Source organism: Chionomys nivalis, chromosome 1 (assembly GCF_950005125.1).
Source record: "Chionomys nivalis chromosome 1, mChiNiv1.1, whole genome shotgun sequence".
Taxonomy (NCBI): Eukaryota; Metazoa; Chordata; class Mammalia; order Rodentia; family Cricetidae; genus Chionomys; species Chionomys nivalis.
The window spans coordinates 37,176,755-37,199,467 of record NC_080086.1 but is presented as its reverse complement, the minus strand read 5'-3'; the positions used below and the strand labels follow the sequence as shown (position 1 = coordinate 37,199,467).

The 22,713-nt window shown below is 46.2% G+C and overlaps 1 protein-coding gene and 1 non-coding gene across 6 annotated transcripts in view; both read left to right on the top strand.

The window, feature by feature from the left end:
• The window catches only part of Mtmr14 (myotubularin related protein 14), a 47,318-nt gene that overhangs the window by 9,792 nt on the left and 14,813 nt on the right, over window positions 1-22,713 (top strand). For 3 of the 5 annotated variants that reach the window (XM_057773978.1, XM_057773971.1, XM_057773984.1), the window contains exons 3-13: window positions 3,864-3,972; window positions 8,003-8,078; window positions 8,417-8,474; window positions 10,102-10,224; window positions 11,271-11,344; window positions 15,461-15,531; window positions 16,082-16,156; window positions 20,863-20,929; window positions 21,392-21,477; window positions 21,725-21,801; window positions 22,015-22,051. In XM_057773978.1, coding sequence (XP_057629961.1) covers window positions 3,864-3,972; window positions 8,003-8,078; window positions 8,417-8,474; window positions 10,102-10,224; window positions 11,271-11,344; window positions 15,461-15,531; window positions 16,082-16,156; window positions 20,863-20,929; window positions 21,392-21,477; window positions 21,725-21,801; window positions 22,015-22,051 — 853 coding nt within the window. Of the gene's footprint in view, window positions 1-3,863; window positions 3,973-8,002; window positions 8,079-8,416; window positions 8,475-10,101; window positions 10,225-10,990; window positions 11,043-11,270; window positions 11,345-15,460; window positions 15,532-16,081; window positions 16,157-20,862; window positions 20,930-21,391; window positions 21,478-21,724; window positions 21,802-22,014; window positions 22,052-22,713 lie in introns of those variants that run through there. The other 2 variants (XM_057773996.1, XM_057773992.1) reach the window with 2 other exon arrangements.
• On the top strand, window positions 13,498-13,569 carry LOC130889719 (small nucleolar RNA SNORD113/SNORD114 family). Its single transcript, XR_009058628.1, has one exon. It is a non-coding gene; the product is annotated as a small nucleolar RNA SNORD113/SNORD114 family (small nucleolar RNA).

Below are 22,713 nucleotides of genomic sequence, written 5' to 3'. Positions count from 1 at the left end.
TAAAGCTGTATTTTAAAATTTTGTTTTCTACTGTGTGTATATGATGTGGGAGGTGGGATAAACATATTATGGAGCCCATTCTCTCCTTCCCTGTGTACATGGGGTCTTTAGACTGGACTCAGGTAGTCAGCTTGCATGATAAGAACTTTTACTTTGACCTGCAAAACCATCTCACTAGCCCTTTTTCATTTTGAGACTGAGGTTTGCTAAATTTTGAAGGCTGACCTTAACTTCATTCTAGCTCAGACAGAACTTGGATTTGTGATCAATCCCCCAGCTTTGCCTACCCCTCCACCCCAACTCCCCATGAAATAACTGAAATCTCAAGTGTGTGCTGCTAGGCCTGGCATATGACGTTGTAAAATATATTTTAATGTATTAGAAATTTTCATACATATATACAGTGTATTTTAATTGCCCTGCTTCTTCCCATGTCCCTATCCCACCTCCCTCCCAACCTGTCTTTTTTTTTTTTTTTTTTTTTTTTGGTTTTTCGAGACAGGGTTTTTCTGTAGCTTTGGAGCCTGTCCTGATACTCCCTTTGTAGACCAGGCTGGCCTCGAACTCACAGAGATCCGCCTGCCTCTGCCTCCCGAGTGCTGGGATTAAAGGCGTGCGCCACCACCACCCCGCCCCAACCTGTCTTTTTAAAACTGTTTTGACTTCAATGTCAGATGCTTCCACTTGATAGTCATTACAATCTTAAGCCATGCTTTAGGGGCAGAAACCTTTATATATTTTATATATATGTATAAACCTTTATTTTCCTACAGGAGGAGAGACAGGCGTAATGTTGCATACCAAAAATTCCAGCACTTGGGAAGTGGAGGTGGGAGGCTCAGGAGTTTGAGACCAGCCTGGGCTATATGAGACCCTGTCTCAAATGGAAGTCAGCTATGGGTTGTTTGGGACTTTTGTTGTTGCTGTTGTGTATGTATTGTGTTTTGTCTTTTTGTTGCTGTTAGATTGTTTTGAAATAGCATCCCTACATAGGTCATGTAGGTCCCTACTTGCTGTATAGTCCAGCCTAGCCTCAAAATTGCCTTCTGCTTCCTCCTGAGAGCTGGAACTATAGGTATGTGGCACCATGGCCCAGTTTATTTTGAAAACATCTAAGCTTGTTTTTTGGGTCTTTTTTTTTTTTTTTTTTATGTTTGGAGGACTGGAGGAGTTGAGACAGGGTTTCTGTGTCACCCTGGCTCTCCTGGAACTCTTCGGTAGACCAGGGTGACCTCAAACTCCGCGCTGGGACTAAAGGCCTGCAGCACTACCCCCCAGCAGGCTCATTTTGTTTTTTTTAAACACAGGATCTTTGGTGACCAGGAACTCAAACTATGTAGATCAGGCTAGACTGCCTGCCCTTGCCTCCTGAATGCTGAGGTAACAGGTGTATACCACCAGCCTAAGACTGCAGTTGTGTTATCTGCGTTACCATTGGAGTCCCAGACCCATGAGTGTCACTAATCTACTCTTCCTGAAATACTGTTCAGGTCCATGCACCCTTGGGAGCTGTGTGGTAACAGAATTATCTGAAGGACCAGCATGTGGAAGGGACTGAACTTTCTGTAAGACTGGCCCAAAAGCCCAAAAAAGGAAGACCTTTGCCTTCCTTCTAAGTGGTCACTCTTTCCTGCCTCTTGTTTCCCTTGGTGTGTGGTGTTTGTATGTGTGTGCATGAAGTGTCTGTGGAGGCAGTGATCTTTCCATTCCATGTACAGTCTTGTAAGGTAGCGTCTCATAAAGCCTGGCACTCACAGGTAGGCTGGCTGGCTAGTAAGCTTCTCCTGTACACTCACACACATGCCAGTGCTGCTGCTTCTGTAGGGAAGTGTTGTTTGGTGCTGGTGTAGCTTGCTGGAGCTAATTTCCTTTTTTTTTAAAAAAAAAAAATTATTTGGTTTTTTAAATTAACCAGTTAATTTATATTTATTTATGTGAATTGTTTTGCTGTCTGTATTGTTTTATGTCTGTATGAAGGTTCCCTGGAACTGAAGTTACAAGTAGGTGTGAGCTGCCATTTGGGTGCTTGTTGGGGACTGCGGACCACCAGACCCTGAATTTCTTGTAAACAACTTGTTTTCCTCTGCTCTGAGCTGTCTGCAGCTGCTCTTAGCATGAGACCCTGATGGCAGTCTGATGGGTCTGCAGCTGAAAGATCCTGAGAGCTGGGGCGTGGCCAGAGCCCTGTATAAGCTGCCCCTGAGCACAATAAGTGGGCATTCTTGGCACTGTTGTCTCAAGGATGTCCCTGTGGCCCCATCTGTCTGTCTATGTCTATGTGTGTAGGATTTTAAATTTTCAGCCTAGTTCCCATAGTGCGTAGCAAGTAGAGCGTGGAACGGAACCAGTGTAGTTTTACAAAGGGAAGCCCTCAGCGAGATGGCTCTCAGGAATGGTGAGGGTGGATCGAAGATGGGTATGTGTGTTATGTGTGTTTTGAGTAAGTCTTTAAAGAGACAGAGTATAGACAGATTATAAGACATGAAAGGAATATGCACAGAGAACTGCTAAAAATGGTATCTTGGCTTTAAATATGGGTCTAAGGATATGTTGCTTTGGAAAAGAGGTTCTGCTTTTATTTCCACAGAAGATGAGAACCTGTGGAATCATTCAAAGCTAATGTGGTTTGATTCACCAAGACCCCCAGAAATGTCGCTGGGAAAACCCCCAAAGATACAGCACCCCCAATCAGCAGGAAGTAGTCTAGAGAACAACACCCAAATTCCCTAAATGATTGTTTACTGGAGGAAGTGGGGCTCAGGAACCTGTCCACCATTGTGGGCCCAAGGAGCAGAGGGAGCCTGGTGGGAGCCATCCTGGCTGAGAGAGACTTTGGGACAGTGACTATGTTCACTAGGACATTTCCAGTTAATTGCTATCATATTTGTTCCACGCCCATAATTATATAGAAAAGAGGGATGTGTTGGACTGTGGACCACTAGACCCTGAATTTCTTGTAAACAACTTGTTTTCCTCTGCTCTGAGCAGTCTGCAGCTGCTCTGAGGACGAGGCTGGTGGGTCTGCAGCTGAAAGATCCCAAGAGTTGGGGCGTGGCCAGAGCCCAATATAAGCTGCCCCTGAGCACAATAAAGTGGGCATTCTTGGCACTGTTGTATCCAGGATGACCCGTGTCCCCTTGTCTCTGTCTTTGTGTATGTGCTTTTAAGTCTCCAGCTTAGTTCCCGGCTTGGGTACAGTCCCGTAGTGCAGGCGCTACAGGTGCTGGGAATTAAACCTGGGTCCTCTGGAAGAGCAGCCAGTACTCTTAATAACCACTGAGCCATCTCTAGCCCCCATTTGTTTGGTTTTGATTGTGTGTGCGTGATTTTGCTGGGGAGAGGGCTTGTGTTTTGAGGTAACCTTATTTGACTCAGACTGGCCTGAACTCTCTATATAGCCCAGGCTAGCTCTGAACTTACAGCAGTCCTCCTGCTTCAGCCCTTTGCATGTCTTTATTTTTTTCATTGGAAAGGCTCTAATTCAGGGTGACTTGAATTATAATACTTGTAATTAACAGTTTTTCTTTTCCTGAAAAAATATATCAGTGATCTGAAGTTCAGAAATAATGGCATTTGCTATATTTTTAGTGACTAATACTTGGTGTGGTGGACATGTTTGTGATCACAGCACTTGGGAGACTGAGCTAAGAGGCTTGCAACAAATTCAAGGCTAGCTTAGGCTATATAGTTTAAGGCTAGCATGGGCTACACAGTGAATTCAAAGTCTGCCTTGGCTATGTAGTGAGAACTTCTCTCAAAAACAGAGTCCCAGAGAGTCTTAACATGTGTAGGCATCTTTGCATCTCCTGCGTGAGTACCCATCTGAAAGTCCGGCTGACCTGCCTCTTCTGCTTGTGTGTTAGGTTCCAGAGCACCGTGCAGGTGAGCAAGCTGCAAGACCTCATCCACCGCAGCAAGATGGCCAGGTGCAGAGGACGGTTTGTCTGCCCAGTGATCCTGTTCAAAGGCAAGGTAAGGCCCACCCATAGCCTCATTTGCTGTCCCCTGTCCTTGGGTTACTGACTTCATGTAAAATTGTAGATCCTTTTTCTTTTCTAGCAGCCAAAGGCAGGATAGTTGGTTGTTGGACACCTAGCACTGTGGGAAACAGGCCAGAGAAATAGACCATTTCCAACTGAAAGAGATTTTCAGATAGGGAAGGGATGGAACACCAAAGCCTTCTTACCTCCCTAACCCATGCTATTGAGCTAGACTAAGTCAGGTCCTGGCATTTTGCCTGCATGTGGCCTCAGTTTATTCCACAAGCTTACATCATTGGTTTACGTAGTACATTAAATCAGATAATATTATGCTGTTTGTTCCTTCTTTCAGTCTCGTGATTAGCCAAATACTATTGAATGTGTATTTTGTGCCAGGCAGTATCTCAGAACTTGAAATATATCATCTTGTAAAGGAGACAAAAGTCCCAATCCTTGCAGTTCATGTGCTCAACAGGACTGTTAGGGTAGCTCCATAATGTGGTTTCATTTACCTGTCTTACTGTCTGTTGGTTCAGAGTGGCAAACAACTTGATCAAGTTTACACAGCGAGAGAACTAGATTTGAGTCAGGTATGACAGTGCACACTTGTAATCCCGAAACCTGGAATGTAGAGGCAAGAGAATCAAGGAGTTTAGGGACAGCCTGGGCTCCATAAGTCCTTGTGTCTTACACAGAAGACTGAGAAGTACATTTATCCTGACTTCTGATGTGGACTTGTGAATGCATCAGTGTGGGGGCATTGACATAATTTCAGCTCTAAACTGAAGCAAAGACCTGGGTGGAGCCTTGTCATTTGGGAAACACCAAGCAATTCCTGATTTTCTCTTTTTTAAAGTCAGGGTTTTGTTTAGTAGCCCAGGCTCTCCTTTAAACTGATAGCATTCTTTCTGCCTCACCCTCCCTGAGTTCTGGGATACCCTTTAAGTTTCCATCAGAGTTCATCTCCTGCCTCCTCCCCATGACCATTCTTAGCCTCATGCCTTATGAATGTGGGAAGTTGAAATTCTTCAATAGTTAAGATTTTTGAGACCTAGCCTATTAAGGGATTGTAAAATACTAGCAAGTAAATTCCCTTAACTTGTCAGGTCTATGAAGCAAGGGGGAGAAAATTAAAGCAGTCCTGCTACTTCAGCCTCCTAAGTGCAAGGATTACAGACCCTGTTAGGCATTATTTAATATCTAAGAATGTGGGCCTGTGTGCACACACATGCTTGGAAGCTAAGGGTCAAGATGGGGTGTCATTCTCTCAATTCCTGTCACCTTACTTTTGAGCCAATGTCTCTCCTGAACCTGGATTAGCCCCATTCAGTGGTGCTTCCTGACCAGTCAGCTCTACCCTTGTGCTGCTGCCTCTGCTTTCTAGCTCTAGGATTATAGGTGTGTACTGCCATGCCTGGCTTTTTATGTGGGTGTTGGTGACCCAAACGCAAGCTCTCATGGTTGCATAACAACTAATATTACTTTGAGACAGGATCTCATTTTGTAGCTTAGACTGACCTTAATCCTCCCATCCTCCAGTATCCAACTCCAAAGGTGGAGATTCCCAAAGCCTGTGTTGCCATACCCAACAATTGGCAGTTTAATCTGAATTTTGGATGCTGTTAGACCCAGGAAGTGTTAGGTAGGCCCCACCATAGTTCATTCTGCTTAGACCAGCAGGAAATTCAGCCCTAGCCATTCTCCATGGGCTTCTGGAACAGAGACTACAAACAGAGATTGGCATAAAAATGCTGCCCTGGAAGCAATAGTGGTCTCTTGACGGGTCCCAAGAGACACAGGGAAGCAGATAATGCAAACAGGCCACATCTCCAGGAATGCACCCAGCTTGCCCCAGATGATACCCAGCTACTTATGTTTTGCCTGCTCTCACCGCCAGCAAGAGCCAGACAGTTGACCTAGTCTGCACCCATTTCATGCAGCAGCTAACTGTTTACTTCTTTTACCTTATGTGAGGACCCTACAGTAGACAGTATTTTGTAATCTTTCAGAAATCTACTTTATACTTCCAGATTGTGTCACACATTCAGAAACGAACTTTAATTGCTCTGTCATCTTACATCTTCCCTTTTCTCTTAATGCAGTGGGGGCAGTTCTCCTAGCCTTCAGTCAGACTAGATTGGCTGGCTTCTGTGTCACTCAACATCTCCCATTTCCCACCACCCCCGAAACACTACTGGATTTCAACACACTATTTAAAGACGTAGTCTTAAAATTAAATAATGAAGTTTAAAGGCCAGCAGGATGGCTCAGTGGGTAAAGGTACCCACTATACAAGCAACCTAAGTTTGATCTTCAGAACTCACATAAAGGTGGGCGGAGAGAACTAACTAAACAAAGTTGTATACTCTGATGCACACTGTGGCCTGAGTACCAACAAACACACATCATGCAGATGTACAAATACAGTCCTTTAAAAGAAAGATACTATTGCTTGGCTTTTAGAATTCCAACTCTAAAATGATCCCTTCTGTGCTGAAGAAAGTAAAAAAAGCAAGGCAGCGGGGTAAATTTAGAGCACTATCCTAGCATGTGCATGGTACCGGCTTCTACTTCTCATAGTCCTTTTAATAGCTACTATGTTGCCTTGGTAATTTGGAGTTTTGTTTTTTTGAGGCACTGTCTCTCTATGTAGCCCTGGCTGTCCCATAGAACTTGGCTATGTAGACCAGGCTTACTCTTTTTTTGTTTGTTTGTTTTTGTTTTTGTTTTGTTTTATCCTTTTTTTATTTATTTATTAAAAATTTCCACCTCCTCCCATTTCCCTCCCCCTCCCCCACTCCCCCTCCTTCTCCAGTCCTAAGAGAAATCAGGGTACCCTGCCCTGTGGGAAGTCCAAGGCCCTCCCCCCTCCATCCAGGTCTAGGAAGGTGTGCATCCAAACAGACTAGGATCCCAAAAAGCCAGTACATGGAGTAGAATCAAGTCCCCGTGCCATTATCATTGGCTTCTCAGTCAGCCCCCATTGTCAGCCACATTCAGAGAGTCCTGTTTGATCACATGCTCGTTCAGTCCCAGTCCAGCTGGCCTTGGTGAGCTCCCATTAGACATTAGATCAGTCACCAGGCTTACTTTTAATTCATAAAGATCTGTCTGCCTCTGCCTTCTGAGTGTTGGGATTAAAGGCATGAACCACACTGAGCATCCTTGGAAATTGTTTTTTGTTTGTTTGTTTTTTTATGATAGTCTCATGAACCCCAGACTGGCCTCAGAACCACTATGTAACTGTGGCTGGCCTTAAACTTCTGATGTCACTGCCCTTACTCTTAAGTGCTGAGATTATAGCCACATATCATCAGGATTGTTTCAGTAAGTTCATTTTAAAAGTTAAGATTCCAGGTATTTCTCTTTTAATTTCCCTCAGTATAAAAGTCACCCTCTATGCTAAAAGTTCCAAATTAATAAGTAACAGGCCCTTGGAGGTATGTGAGCTTGGGCCAGTTCTCAACCTGACCCTCACTGTGTATGACTGTTCACATCCCTTAACCACCCTGGGCCAGTTTTTTTATTATTATTATTATTATTATTATTATTTTATTTGTATATAATATTCTGTCTGCATGTATGCCTGCATGCCAGAGGAGGGCACCAGATCTCCTTGCAGATGGTTGTGAGCCACCATGTGGTTGCTGGGAATTGGACTCTCCAGAGGACGCTTCAGCCCCGCCACTTTTCTTCATCCATGAAATAGTGATTATCCCTACTGCTTTCCATGTTTGTCTTAATGAGAATTCAGTAAGAAGATGGTGTCACTTGGCAGTACTGTGCCCAGTACCTGGTATATATGGACATTGGACATTCTTCAAGTCTTACTTATCATTGAAGTAACACTGGTACCTTGGAATCTGGGAGAGAGACCCCTTTGGTGTCAGCTAATAAAAAGTTCTAGGCATCCTTCAGACTGACTGTGATGGTCTCAGTGCTGGTAAGGGGCACTAGGCATTCTTTAAGCTCTCTGCATGCTTCAGAAACCATCTGACCCAAAAATGCTAATTGTCTCCCAGCACATTTGCAGGTCGGCCACCCTGGCTGGATGGGGAGAGCTGTATGGACGCTCTGGATACAACTATTTTTTCTCAGGTGAATATTGAACAGCCTTTTGCAGGTCTAAGACTGGGAACCTAGTGAGAGGGACTAGTCCTGCCATAGGCACAGTGGTGTGAGGAACAGGTGTGATGAAGCAGGGTAGAGGCCAGGGCACTCCATTTAGCAGAAACTAGGGATTCACTTCAGATGCAAGCAAACTACTACACAGACGGGCGTGGGATTCTGGTGGAGATAGGAGGGCGGAACCTGGGATAGGGGCAGGTTGGTACTACCTACACTTGGTCCTACAAGGAAGGAGGCTGGTAAGAACACCTCTGGGTAGAGCCCATGATACACCAGCCTCAGTGCTGACAAACTGGTTTCTCTGGCAGGGGGAACAGATGATACCTGGGCAGATGTGGACGATGTCACGGAGGACTGTGCTCTTAGGTTAGTGCCGGGTCGGTCACTCTGGGTAGGAGGTTGGGTTGGGATGGGTGCCTGGTTGGTGGCAGCCATGCTCTTCTGGCAGTGGGTATTCATCTCTGGTCTATATAAGTGGATCGGCTCTTTGCCCCTGCCTTCCATCCCCATACCCTCAAAACAGCACTGTTTAAGTCCACCCAGTAGCTTCATCAAGACACTGCTGGATACCTGAGCAGTCTACAGCTGGAATCCCAGTACACGATGACCTCAGGGTTTCTGTGCTGCAGGTCTAAGGTCAGCCCTAGATGTCAGTCTTTGCTTAAGCCCTACATAGTGGCAGTATGCAGCTGGCCTGCTAAGTGTGAACTTGCCAGGTATCATACAGCACACCTGGCACTGAATTACAGGGTTGTAGCCACTGTATCCCACAATTGCATTTTGAGTCACACACACCCTTTTCCTTCTTTGGTATGTGTGTGTTTGGGAATGGAGGCAGCATTTGAGATGGTTTCATAAAACCACAGTGCCTAGTTCTGGGTTTTTTTGTTTTGGTTTAGTTTGGTTTTGTTTTTGGTTTTTTTGCATTTTGAGACAAGGTCTTGTGTAGTCCAACCTGGCTTTGAACATCCTATGTAGCCAGGGATGACCTTGAACTCTCCGGTCCTGTCACCATTTCCCAAGCTCTAGGACTACAGACATGCAGCACTGAGTTCCTTTAAAGGGAGAAAATGGGTACACTCTACTCCTTTCAGATGGTCTTTCATGAACAAGCCTACAAATATCCTTTGTGTGGTTGCTATCACATGGAAAGTCTTTAGCTGGTATCCAGCATCTCTGGAATGCACATGAGCACCCTAGTAAGATTTGCTGCCCAAACTGTGGCTCAGGTACTTTGCTAAGCCCAAGTTCTGCAACTGACTTTGAAAGCAGTAGCTCTGGCTTGTGCTCAAGAATGTTTGGCGTCCCCTGAGGTCAGGTGACTTCTGCTTTGGCCAGGTCATCTACAGCATACAGTTCTCAGGGAGGCAGCTGGCTCCTGGTAGTGATCAAGAAGCAGACATTAAAAACACATTGCAGTGACTGTTTACTCTTTCTGCTGCTGCCATATCTGCATGGCGGGACAGAAAGTAGCCTGAGAATTTGGGGGGTTGTTTGTTTTCTTTCTCCTTGCTTCAAAGGCCTGGTTAAGTAGAAGAAATTCACTTACCTAGTATTTCACAACCAGCTGATCAGATCACCCTAAAAAGTCTTTATCTGTTGAAAAAATTCAGTCTGTTACATTCATAAGGCATATGGCTAAAAATGGTCCTAAATAGAGGGAAAAAGGGGAGGTGGAGATGAACTCTAATGGAAGCTTAAAGAGTCTGAGCCACCAGCCTGATGCCTTTTAGAACTGAGATTATCTCAAGTCTTCTGGCTTAATGTCAAGCAGTGCAGAGAGCCCTTTCCCACTCTGGCTGCAAATTGCTCTTCTTTGAACTGTGTCCCGAGACAGGGATAATCTCTTGGAAAGTCACCTTCCTTGCCTGCTCCCTCTGACTTCTGGATAATTGAACAGAGGTCTCCATCCATACTTTCCAAAATAGCTCCCTACTCCACACTTCTCTGGATCAACGTGGATCTCAACCCCTTTCTCTGGCTATTATTTCAGAAGTGGTGACACACACCTTTTTGATAAGGTGAGAGGCTATGATATCAGGCTGCTTCGATACCTATCCGTCAAGTACATCTGTGACCTGATGGTGGAGAACAAGAAGGTGAAGTTTGGCATGAAGTGAGTACAGGGCATCTGGCATGAAGCAGGCTCAGACTGTGTTCATGATTGGCGGGGCTGGCCCATAGTGCATGGCCCTTCTGGCTTGGTGGGCTAATGTGAGGGCCATCTGTGCAGACTCTTATTGCATTTTCATTCATTCCTGATATGCCTGCATCCACACACACGTATGTGTTGGTGCACGTAGAGGCCAAAGATTGACCCAGTCAATTTCCATTGGATTTTTCAAGATAGTCTTGCAATAAGCCTGGAGCTCACCAGTTCAGCTCTCCTGGCTGGCTGGAAAGCCAGCGCGGATCATCCTGTCCACTTTCACATCACCGCGATTACAGGTGTTTGCAGCCACTTCCAGCTTTTTACATAGGTGCTGGGGATCTGAACTCAAGACCTCATGCAGGCATAGCAAGTACTTTACCAACTGAGCCATCTTCCTGGCCTCTTTCATTTATTTATTTATTTGTTGATTGTATTTTTGTGGGGGTTATTTTGGCTTATTTTGCTTTTTGTTTGTTTGCTTTTCTTTGTTTTGATCTTTGTATTTTTGAGATAGTGTTTTGAAATATGGCCGAGATTGGCCTTGAACTCACTATGTAGCCTACACTGGCCCTGAATTTGTAAGGATCCTCCTGGCTCTGCTTCCCAGATCCTGGGATGAAAGTGTGCAACGACGCTCAGCTCCATGTTCCCATGTTTAGGAGTGGCCTTTGGAGGTAGAGAAGTCCTTCCTACTGTCCGGCTCTGTCCCACCCTCAGGACCAAGAGTGGATGTGCCTCATGCCTCCATGGAGCTGTTATGGAAGGTCATCCTCCAACTCTGGGTACTGGCTGAGGCCTGCTCCTTTGTTAGAGTGGAAAAGACCTCTTATTTGCGTTGTTGAAGGGGGACAGGGAAGAGTTCTTAATTGTTTGCTGCTGACTGTCCTTCCTAACTCTGAAGGACAGTTTTTTAGCAAAAAGTTCATTGTAAGAAATTGTTACACTTATTTGGGAGTCTGTATTTGTGTGTATATAAGAATATTATAACACATTATGTCCCTGTCTTGTAGTGTAACCTCCTCTGAGAAAGTGGACAAAGCTCAGCGCTATGCAGACTTCACTCTCCTCTCTATCCCATATCCAGGTAGGATAACAGGGTCAAACTTCCTGTGCCTCGGTGTCCTGGGAACTGTTTGGGAGGAGCTCTATCAGACAGCTTGGACGTTTGGGCCCAGGTCACAGCAGTCATGCTTGAGGGTCAGGCAGGATCCTGCAGAGTGGTGGTCAGAGGTGGGACCTGGTGTTGGTATTCATGAGCCACAACCTTGAGAAAGTTACTTCTCTGAGCTTCAGATTCCCTCAGGCATAAGTTAGAACTTGGAAAAGCTTAACTCCGGTTTGTCATAAAGGCTAGATCTTGTGTATCCATATGGCCTATGCACGTAAGAGGAAATGACATGTTCATACACAGCCATCATTCATGCTGCTCTGTCCCATATGGTGTGTGCCTTGACATGAATGTCCAGAGCTATTTGTGGATCACCCCAGACAGTGCTGTTGTGGAGCAGAAAAGCAAAACATGCTCTGTCATCGGTAATTATACAGTAACCTCCCAATATCACAGGACACTTTGGTATCCACAGAGCCACTCTGGATCTCTGCCACACAATCCTGTGTCTGTGGCCAGGCTAAGTTCTCACACTGAAAACTGGAGCTGTGTAGTAGTACTCTAGTTCCCCACCATCCCTGCTGGTCGCTGAACTTCGGTCCCAGGCTTTGCCAATCACAGCAAGGTGTCCTTCCTCCTTGAAGCCTCTCCCACTTCTCAGCACTGGCATCTTCCTTCAGTTTGGGCTTGGACTTTACTTTCTAGCCTTAGAGCCCTATAGTCAATACCAAGAACAGGCTGCAGTAGCCTCTCTTAGAACTGCAAATTCAGCAGTCTTCTTGTGAGAGATATCCTCATCAGACGACTGATGATCTGGCATCCTCAGTGTCCTCCATGCAGTTTCATGATGCTCTTTTCTGCCAGCTCTGTGTTTGGCGTCCTGTAGGACTAGGTGTAGCTCCCTGCCTTTGGCACTAGGTGCCCTGGAACCAGCCCCTCAACCTTTCTGAGCACCGTTTTCATCCTTCATAACATGGGAATAATGACACTTGTTTCAGAATAAAGTGAGAGGCCTAGCCCCAATAGACTCTAAATTACGGTTCTGATGAGTTTGTGGGAAGAAAGGCTCTTGGAACCTTCTCTTGTCTAAGAGCAACTTTGGACTGATGTAGGTTATGAAGATGCCACCGGGCTTGACAGTGCTAGCAAGTTTCTTCTTCCAGAAGCATCCATTCCTCCCTTGATGCCCTTGCATTCTGTACTAGAGCCATCAGTGGCTCTGCAGATGCTTCAGACGTAGTGTCGTCCTCCCAGGAGAGGCTGCTAGGGAGTATCCTCAGCTACTCCACGTGATGTGGTGTGCTCCCGAAGGAGTAGGCATCCGTTTGTTGTTTATAGCTGAGTTCCAAAAAGGGCACAGGTAGGAAACGTAGTAGTTAGTACCACGTGTTAGTGCCATTGCTTCATTCCAGTAGCAGTAGTACAGGGTCTCTTTGTTTGTAGTTTGGCCACTCACTACATATTCCTCAAATGTTAACACCCTTTGTTAACCTGTCATTGGTCTACAGTCCATCTGGCTTAGGGCTGAAGATATTTAGCATGATGTCTGCCTGTAATAGCAAATTCACGGGGCATAGTCTCATTAACCAGAATAAGAATTAAGTAAATGATGGTACTTCCATAATAGAATAGAGCTCGTTACAGTGTACAGGAGCACCTGGTGCAAACACCTGTAGTCCTGGTACTTGAGAAGCAGAGACAGAGACACTACAAATTCAAGATCAAGCCTGACCTATGTTGTCCGGCTCCAGGCCAGATGAGACCCTGTTTTAACAAAAGGTGAGGAGTAGGGTACAGAATTAATTTGGTTGATATTCCCAGTGTATTAAGGAAAACACACTACCAAAACTGAGCAGAAAAGATGGCATAAAGATCGTTCTGAATTTTTCCCCAAAATTTTTATGTACTTTATCTGATAATTTTATGAGTCAGGAGGAGGGTACAGGGACAATCAAAAAAAAAAAAAAAATAGCCAGACACAGCCATAAGGGGTAAAGGAGCAGAAGCACTTTTTAGTTAACATGCTTGTGTTCTTGAGGTTTTTTTCATGTCTATATCACTTTACAAAATTGCTGTTATTGAAAGTCATACCTTTTATAGAAAGTGAAAGAAAAAGAAAATTGTGGTGTTAGATCAACGGTGACCACTGATTATATGCAGTCCATGGATCATGACTACAGGTCTGGGCTTCTGAGGTCCATACCAAGGGGGAGGGGAAACAGTCATACCTTTGACCTTCTAGGACTGTCACTTGAGTCCTGTGAGGTCTTCAAGGCTCATACAGGGACTAAAGATAGTATCAGTTTAACTTATAATGTAGATGGGCAATGCTCCCAACTCTTTCTTCAGGGTGTGAGAATAGATGGGTCCAAACTACCCACTGGTTTGTATCCTTTGGAGCTAACTGTTGCCATCCCCTGCTTTGTCCTTACTGGGTTCAGAAGCTTGTTGAAGTAATGACATCAGGCACAGCCCTGGGTACCAAGTCTGTTTTAATTTTGTCAGTTTCTCACAAAAACAGTGTATGCATCATGGGCTTTGTCAGAAGTTGATCTAGCAAGTAAGGATATGAGAAAGCAAATTACTTCATGGTGCCCTAGGAGATAATTGGTGTCTCCTTTTAGCCCAGGCTCATAAGCTCAAGGCCCCTGCCTGGTAGTTATAGCTGTTCTCTCTCCTGGTGAGGCACCCTAAAATAGGCTGAAGTATTATGACTGAAGATTATCTCCTGACTTCTCAATCATTATTGAGCGTGGGGGATTAGTATAAAATAAAAGCCAAATTTGGCACATGGGATTGGTCCCCACTTTTCTCTCCACAAAGACCCTCATTTTGCTTTGAAGCAAGCCTAAAGGTTGTTGTAGAGTTCCCTGAGTATTCAGCCTCTGGTCTCTCACAGAATTAAGGGCTCTCACTGGGCTTGGTGTACCAAACCCATGTGCCTGCTGAAGTCTGCACACGCAGACCTGGGGAGCTCAGAGTAATTCTAAGAAACTGTTCCCTCTGCATTTGCTTTCCGCTGCCCGGTGACTTTATGTCACAGTAGCCCACTCAGCAAAATGGCTGTGTTCATCCCACAAAGGCAGGCTGTATACAGCCCAGGGGCAAGCCTCCTCTCTGACCAAGACAGCTGGCTGCTGCAGAACAAGATATTGCCTGAGTCTGTCGTGGTGGTGCACTTAGGAGGTAGAGGCAGGTTTGAATCTCTGTGAATTCAAGGCCAGAATGGTCTACATAGCCAGTCCCAGGACAGCCAGAGCTACATAGACCCTGCTCAGAAAAACAAAACAAAAAACTGGTTGACCAAGTCAAGGTTGACACTAAGAATTCCTGTCACAAGACCAGTATAGTGCCAGTTTTGTATTGCCATTTGAATGTCACAGATACCCAAACAGCTGTGCAACTGACTATACTGTTTTATATGTATTACTGTATTTCACCTAAAACCACCATCCCACAAGTAGGAAAACCAGGGCTTAGTGACATTCACCAACTTATTCCCAGTCATAGGTGTGGGTAAAACCGTACTTTAAGTTGGGTCTGCTTCCAAAGCCTCTTCTCTGCACAGTTCCTCCCTCTGTTGCCAAGACCTCCACCTGGTAGTTTCTGAGGAAGTTTGAATGATGAAGAATGTGCTCTCCCCCTGCTGGGTTGACAGTAGTGATGTCCTTGAGCACTTGTCAGCTTGCAGGCACTGCCCATGCCCCTGGAGTCAGGATTTGCAGTCCTCTCCGAAACCTGTAGCTGGGGATTGCTACCCCATTTCGAAGATGCTGCCTCAGCTTCTGCAAGAAAGTGAACTCCTGCTGTAAGCACTGCCTTTACTGCTGGGATTGGCACTAGAAACTTGTAGGGTAAAGGGGCCTGCAGTGAGGGAGGTGCCTCTAGTGACCAGGGAACACAGATAGTGCAAGGACAGTTGGGACCTTGTATAGCTGGAAATGGTGGTGCTCAGGAGTTTTCAGTCAGCCTCAGCCTGCCCAGGGCCACAGTGCAGAAAGCCTGGTGAGCTCATGGCTCCTGAGTTCTCCAGCACCTAGAGTCAAAGGGGGCAAGGGAGCTGTTGAGCCATAAAGCTGCCTTCTTTTCCAGGCTGTGAATTCTTCAAGGAATATAAGGATCGGGATTACATGGCTGAAGGGCTCATATTTAACTGGAAGCAGGTATGAGTAACAATATTCAACCATGTTTCTTTTTAGCAGGAGACCCTTTTCTTTATTCTTCTTGCTTGAATTTGTCTCGCTATTTCTTTCTCTTCCTCTGCTGCTTGTATGTGTGTGTTAATATCTCACTGCACACCCTTTCTGCTCTCTTTTTCATGACTGCCTCTCCATAAAAGAAAGTCTTCAAAGCCAAATTAGGGAACGATTAGCCTTCCTCTTCTTCCACTCTGTGAAAACTGGAAGCGGCATTGTTTCTTCAAGCAGGAGATCATGCACAGGGAGTCTCCAGAGGCTGTGCGTGGCTTGCTCTTGCTTCTTGCAGCTCAGATAGTTCAGTATCTGACAGATAACTCCATTCAGCTATGGTGACCTGGTCACTTTGCTTTTTAAGCACTCAGTTCCAGAGGGCCCCAGGCATCTGGTCCAGAAGAGGCGAGCACTGTGGAGGGCTGTCCTACCTGTGGTGGATACAGCTCCAGGGCTAGGGCCTGTTGTCGCCACAGCTCCATATGCTGGCCAATTACATCTCACAGTGTCATTCTGTTCTCAGGACTATGTCGATGCCCCATTGAACATCCCTGACTTCCTGACTCGCTCTCTGAACATTGACTGGAGCCAGTATCAGGTGAGGGCCTGATCATGCAGGCAGGATGAGGGGATGGTGTAACCAAGGGGCCCTGTTGTCCATCCTTTGAGATCTTGTGCAAATGTTGTAGTATTCTGACATCCCACAGCCCAGACAAAGAGAAACTGCTTGCCTATTGGACTGTCTTTTTATTGTGTGTGTGTTTTGGGGTTTTTTTTTTTTTTTTTCTTTTTAGACAAGGTCTCACTGTATAGCCCAGGTTGACCTAGAACTGTGTAGACCATCAGACCAGCCTTGAACTCAGAGATCCTCCTGAGCACTGGGATTAAAGGTGTGCACCATCATGTACATCATGTACGGCTTTCCTTATTTGCTCCAGACCCAGAGAGTCAAAGTCTGAACGTAACTCAATGATTTGTGTCCACCAGGGGGATCTGTTTCCAGGGAACTTCACAAATTCTGCTCTTCCACATCTGGGCTTAGCTTTTCATTTTTCTTTTTAATGGGTTCTGTTAGAGGAAGTGCAGAGCTGCCTGACCTCATTTGACTGCAGAAACCTGAAAGATAGAGCTGGCTCTCCACACTGTTTAACCCTCACAAGCTGACAGCTGCTGGGAGTCTCCCTTGCAGCCTGCCCCTTCTCAGCTTCCTCCTGTCTGGCTGACACTTTGTCCTTCAGGATTGGCTCTGTGTTCACTTCAGGAAGACTTTCCTGATTTGCCTCCTCTCCCATCCCTGATGATTGGATGTCTGCATCTACCTTCCCATTAACCCCCTGGGTGTATCTATCATGGAATTTTCCATTGAGCTATAGTTACTGATTTAGAGATCTGCTTCTGTGAGCTCTATGAGAACAGAGAACCCACAGCTTGTGTATCTCCTCAGGACCCCCTGCACATAAAGCCAGGTGTTGGGGAACATGCCTGTCATCCTTTACTCAGGATCATTGCAAGTTTGAGGCCAGCCTGAGCTACTTAGCAGATCCTGTCTCAAAACCTGTCCACCCCATACCCTGAAGAGAGAAAGAGGGAGAGAGGGCGGGGGAGGACAGCTAAGCCAGTGATTACCAAAAGTATCCTGCCTCCCTACCATTTTCATTTGTGCCCTGCATTGTACAACTCCCACACAACCTTAAGGTTTCCTTTTCTCAGACCTGGCCTGCCTCTTAGGCAACGGGAGGCCCCTTTCTCTTACGTGATACCCGGGAAGTTTGTAAAGGCAAGGACTGAATTTGTCTTAACCCAATTCTCTTCCTGCCATGCCGATTCCAGGGAATTGAACTCAAGTCATGAGGTTTGGTGGCAAATGCCTCTACCTACCATTCCACCTCGCCAGCAGGGATTTATCTTATCTCTGAATAGCCTTAATAACAGCTTAGATGCCCAGGCAACTATCTGGGTACATGCTGGGGGGGGGGGGTTGTCAGGTATCTCCTAAATAAGTGTTTCTGTAAGAGCGTCATCAGAGAGGGAAAGCAGGCTGATGCTCTTCATTGTGATCTGAAGACTAGGTTTATGTGGTCCTGTTTTCTGGACTGTGGTTTCACAGGTTAAATAGCCAAGTGGAGACTGCACACTCCTCAGTTTGTGTACTGAGCTCTCAGGTGACCTCTACCCTAAACTGCCCTTCTGGTCTCTCTGGAGCTGCCTGTTTTCCTTAATGCAGGTGCCAAATGGATCTGATGAACTACTCACCAAATGGGGTGACAGGAGGGGGCGGTGTATGTTGGTCCTGCTAAGGAAGGAAGACCTCTGTCTCTAGTGAGGAAGTAAGGCCTCTGCTAAGTAGTTGGAGATGCTGCAGTTGGGCTCCTTGGCTTTGAACAGACCTTGCCTTTCCCAAAAGATAGGGTTGGCAGCCCTATCCCAGGCCTCACTAGGATCTCTGAGTTGTAAGTGTTCTCTGAGAAGGCATGCTGGAGTGCCTTCACAGCAGTGAGAAGCACACCACTAGTTAGCTGGCTGCAGAGCAGGAATGCCAATATGATTCAGGCATGCTGGTGGAAGGAGGGCAGGGGGGCATGTCAAAGGAATGCTTCCTTGAATAAAGCAGTCAAGCCAGTTCGCCTCACTTTGTCTCTTCATGTCATCTTCAGCCAGGGGTGCACTCTGCCCTCTCTGCATGTTAACTTTGGGTTCCCAGATTCCTTTATACTTTACCTCACTGGGTGATGAACTCTTGTTCACTCCGCTTTACACTCACTTTGCTCTGCTCCTGGAGGCTTTTTCATGGAGTGCATGGGACAAGCATTGGGGGCGGACCTAGGATTTTAGCACACTGCTCACATTCAGTAGTCTCACGTGTTTTGTTTCTTACTCTCCTGTAAATCTTAGAGTCCAGTGGTGCCAGACCCATCCCTCAGCCCAGCTGTGCGGTTTGGGCCTTCCCAGTGCAGCCCTCTCCATGGATAACTAGGCCCAGCCCTGGGAACACGCTGTCTCTTTCTGATCAAAGTCTCCTTTAGATCTGCACACTTGGCACTCTGCAGAGCCCCAGGCTTGGTCCCTCCCCTCCCCTCGCTGCTGCTATCTTTACTAGCAAGCCTAACCTGAGGCTTTATGCTCCATGGCTCCTGTCCTCACTTTGCAGAAGGTCCTCACTCTGCAGAAGCTCAGCTCAGAGGAAACCTCTTGGCAATAGTGTCAGACATGTTGAGCCAGCTGTGTAAAGAGACCCTCATGCTCCTGCTGGTAATGGCTTCATTAGCACAATGCTGCAGCAGGTCTCTGGAGCTGCTAAAAGTAGGTCAGAACTCTCTGGGGGCATGGGAGGGTCAGGTAAATGAGTCTGCTTTAAATTCCTGGGAAAACCATTGCAATTACAGGTGCCGTGTTCCCCTCCCCCCGGGAAGTGCTCTCTCGTCGGCATGCGCCACCCTCTCTTCACAGCCCAGAACGCTGATAGGCAGTTGTGTCCTAAGAGAGCAGAGGCTGTCCCTAGCCAGGGAAAAAGGCTCTGCAGAACTGGGTCAGGCCCCTCTATGGAATTCAGATTGGGAGTGGGCTGCTCCAGAGTGCCTGGTCTAGCCCTCTCACTTGGCTAGAACAGATTCTTGGCAGCATTATATATTTCCTGACTCCCACCTAAATGAGCCTCTTATTAAAATAAAACAAAGTGTCTGCTAAATACACTATGTATATTATTTCTCCAGGAGGTGGTAGTACATATGTATAATCCCACCAGTCGGGAGGCAGAAGCAGAAAGATAGTGAGTTCCAGCCCAGCCTAGGCTAATATAGGAAGACAATCAATCTCTAAAAAGGGAAAGGGGCCAGCCAGGTGCCTCAGTATGTAAAGGTGGTTGCTGCCAAGCTTTACACCCTGAATTTGATCCCCTGAACCCATGCAAAGTGGGAAAAAAAGGCCCTCAAAAATTCTCCTCTGAATTTTCACACATAAGCCATGGCAGGAATGCATCTTGTTGTTTAGTATGTATGTGTGTTTTGCCTGCATGCCTGTCTGTGCATCACTGTGTGCAGTACCTATGGAGGCCAAAAGATAACAGATCCCCTGGAACCCCCTCAGGACTGCAGTTACAGATGTGGGTACAGGAAACTGAACACTGTTCCTCTATAAGAATAGCTCTTGGGGCTGGAGAGATGGCTCAGTGGTTAAGAGCACTGACTGCTCTTCCCTAGAACCCGGGTTCAATTCCCAGCACCCACATGGCAGCTCATAACTGAAGATCCAGTTCCAGGGGATCTGACACCTTCACACCAATGCACATAAAGTTAAATAAACCATAAAAAAAAAAAAAAAAAGAATAGCTCTTAGCGGGCTGGAGAGAAGATGGCTCAGTGGTTAAGAGCATTGCCTGTTCTTCCAAAGGTCCTGAGTTCAATTCCCAGCAACCACATGGTGGCTCACAACCATCTGTAAAGAGGTCTGGCGCCCTCTTCTGGCCTTCAGGCATACACACAGACAGAATATTGTATACATAATAAATAAATAAATAAATATTAAAAAAAAAAAGCTCTTAGCCATTGAGCTGTCTTTTCTACCCCAGGAGTGTTACACACGCACACACACATACATGCATGCGTGCACACACAATGTTAAACAGTGAGCAACAATAAAGGTAAATTAAACGACGATTGAGAAAGTTAGTGTTTGTGTTGGTTTCCATGGTGTGGTGGCAGATGAAAGAATGGCTCTTGCATGGCTGTTTGGAAACAGTGTCTACCCTGGACCCCTGCACTTAGAAGCTGTTGGCATGAGGTTGCTTAAGAACACCCGCTAGAGGCGTCTATCCCTCACTCTCCAGCACACTGAGTAAGGGAGGGTGGGTGATGGATACAAGCAGAGCTCTTGGAACTGAGGAGTGAATGTCTCAGGTTACTTGGGTTTGGGGCCTTTAGCTTAAGACCAAGAGCCTTGTTTACTTGCTGCCCAAAAATCATGCTTGGCAGTATATGTAAGTTTGAGATAGGGCCTCATATACCAGGCTGGTATAGCTGAGGTTGGCCCTGAATTCCTCATCCTCCTGCCTAGGCCTCCTAAGAGCTGAGGTTACAAAGGGCATATCACACCTGGCAACATTTTTGTTAGATTTTGGTGCTAGGATGGACCTGGCATTTCTTAAATGCAAAAGCATGTGATCCAACACCAGCCTACACCCCCTCTGGCATTTGTATTTGTTTGGGAATTTTTGAGACTCAGTATGTAGCTAAGCCTTAAACTCATGTTCCTCTTTCCTCTAAATCCTAGTTAATATTTATTTCTCAATCTTTCTCTTGTTTTGTCTAGAGTTGGGACCTGGTGCAACAAACACAAAACTACCTGAAACTGCTGCTTTCCATTGTTAACAGTGATGGTGAGTCTTAGGATCCCAAGCCTGGGAAATGCTGGTCAGGAATGTAGGATTAGGTCTCTGAGAATCCCCTGAGCCAAGAGACTTTTCAGGCTGGATTCCTTCCCAGGGGTATGCTGATGAGATGTCTGTGTGGGAAAAAGCACTTGCTGCTCAAGCTTGATAAATTGGGTATGATGCCCAGAACCATGGTGGAAGAAGAGAACCAATTTCCACAAGTTGTTCTCTGATCTCGGCCTGTGCATACTTATGTGCACACAAGCACAATGATAAGAAACACAGTTAAAAACAGAACTTCAACTAGAAGAAATATGAGAAACCACACTAGGTACTTCACCCATATCTAGGATGAAATTGGGGAATAGCCTTGGACAGGTGCCTGGGGAAGAGGACACTAAGCTGGCCTGCAGGCCTTTTCATCAGCCCTGTCTGGGTCTCTCATTTGGTGTTCCTGTTCTGCCACAGATGACAGCGGGCTGCTGGTACACTGTATCTCAGGCTGGGATCGGACCCCTCTTTTCATCTCTCTTCTACGCCTTTCCTTATGGGCTGTGAGTATAAATAAATGTCTTGGAGTCAGGGAACATGCAGAGACCATTTTAGGCTTTACCCTTTGGTGTCTTAATTATTATCTCCAAGATGCAGAGACGCTGTGGGGTGAGGGCACAGTCAGCAGGTGTCATGTTTAACCCTGTTCTTGGTCAGCAGGCGCAGTCACCCAGTCTATGGTGTGGTTTGCTCCTGGGGTAAGGTCTATACTAGGACCTTTCTGATCTTGCCACCTTTGGTCTCTCCCAGGATGGGCTAATCCACACATCTCTGAAGCCTGCTGAGATCCTCTACCTGACTGTGGCCTATGACTGGTTCCTCTTTGGGTAAGTTTTCAAGGAACACCAGCCTTTGAAGTGTATAAGCATGGTATTTTTTATGGGAAACAGATAAGAAAACAGTTGGCTCCCATTGGAAAAGATCAAAAATGTTGGCAGGCTTCATCTGATGCATTAGTGCCAAAGACTGGTCTGTCTCTGGTGCACAAGCCTCCTACAGTCCCGTGTTACACCCTTTGACTCCTCACTCTTCTTTTTCAGGCACATGTTGGTAGACAGGCTCAGCAAAGGAGAGGAGGTGAGTGCCCTCATAGACCTATACCACACCTTAAGATAGAATGACGTTCATTTTGGTTGCCATGCTGTAGAGGCAGTTTCTCAACCCAGGATACTTGGATGAGGTCACCATCTTCTTCCCTCAGGCAGCGTTGGGGAGCAGAGGGGAAGCAAGAGCACAGAGCCCTGTGTGAACCTCAGGTTCCCTTTGTACCGCAGAAAAAGTTCTGGTCACAGCTTCTGTGATCTTTTAAGTTAATGTTCTTTCTTTCTGCACTTGGCTCTGGAACCAATGTATAGGGTGCTTTCCATGACCCCATGCTCAGGGCTGAAACATGAAGCACTACTATCTTCAGTCCTGCCGCACACAGAATCCCTTCCCTTTCCCAAGGTGTTGTGTGCACCCATGGTCCTGCCCACTTCTCATCTATAGGCTACCTCCAGGTCCATTTGTCCCTCCTCTTCACTGTGGTCAAATTCCTCTGCCATCTCTACATCTTTGTCTGCTTGTCATGGTTTCCCCAGCATCAGATCTTAAGTAGGGCTTGCATGTGTCTACTTGTCTTGCTTATTGCCTCGGTGACCTTGAGCAGCATAACCTTGAGTCTCCTGGTGCCTCGCTCAGAGCTAGAGATGCCTATCAGGACAGTGTTGGCTTTGTCTCCCCTCATCTCCAATGTTCAG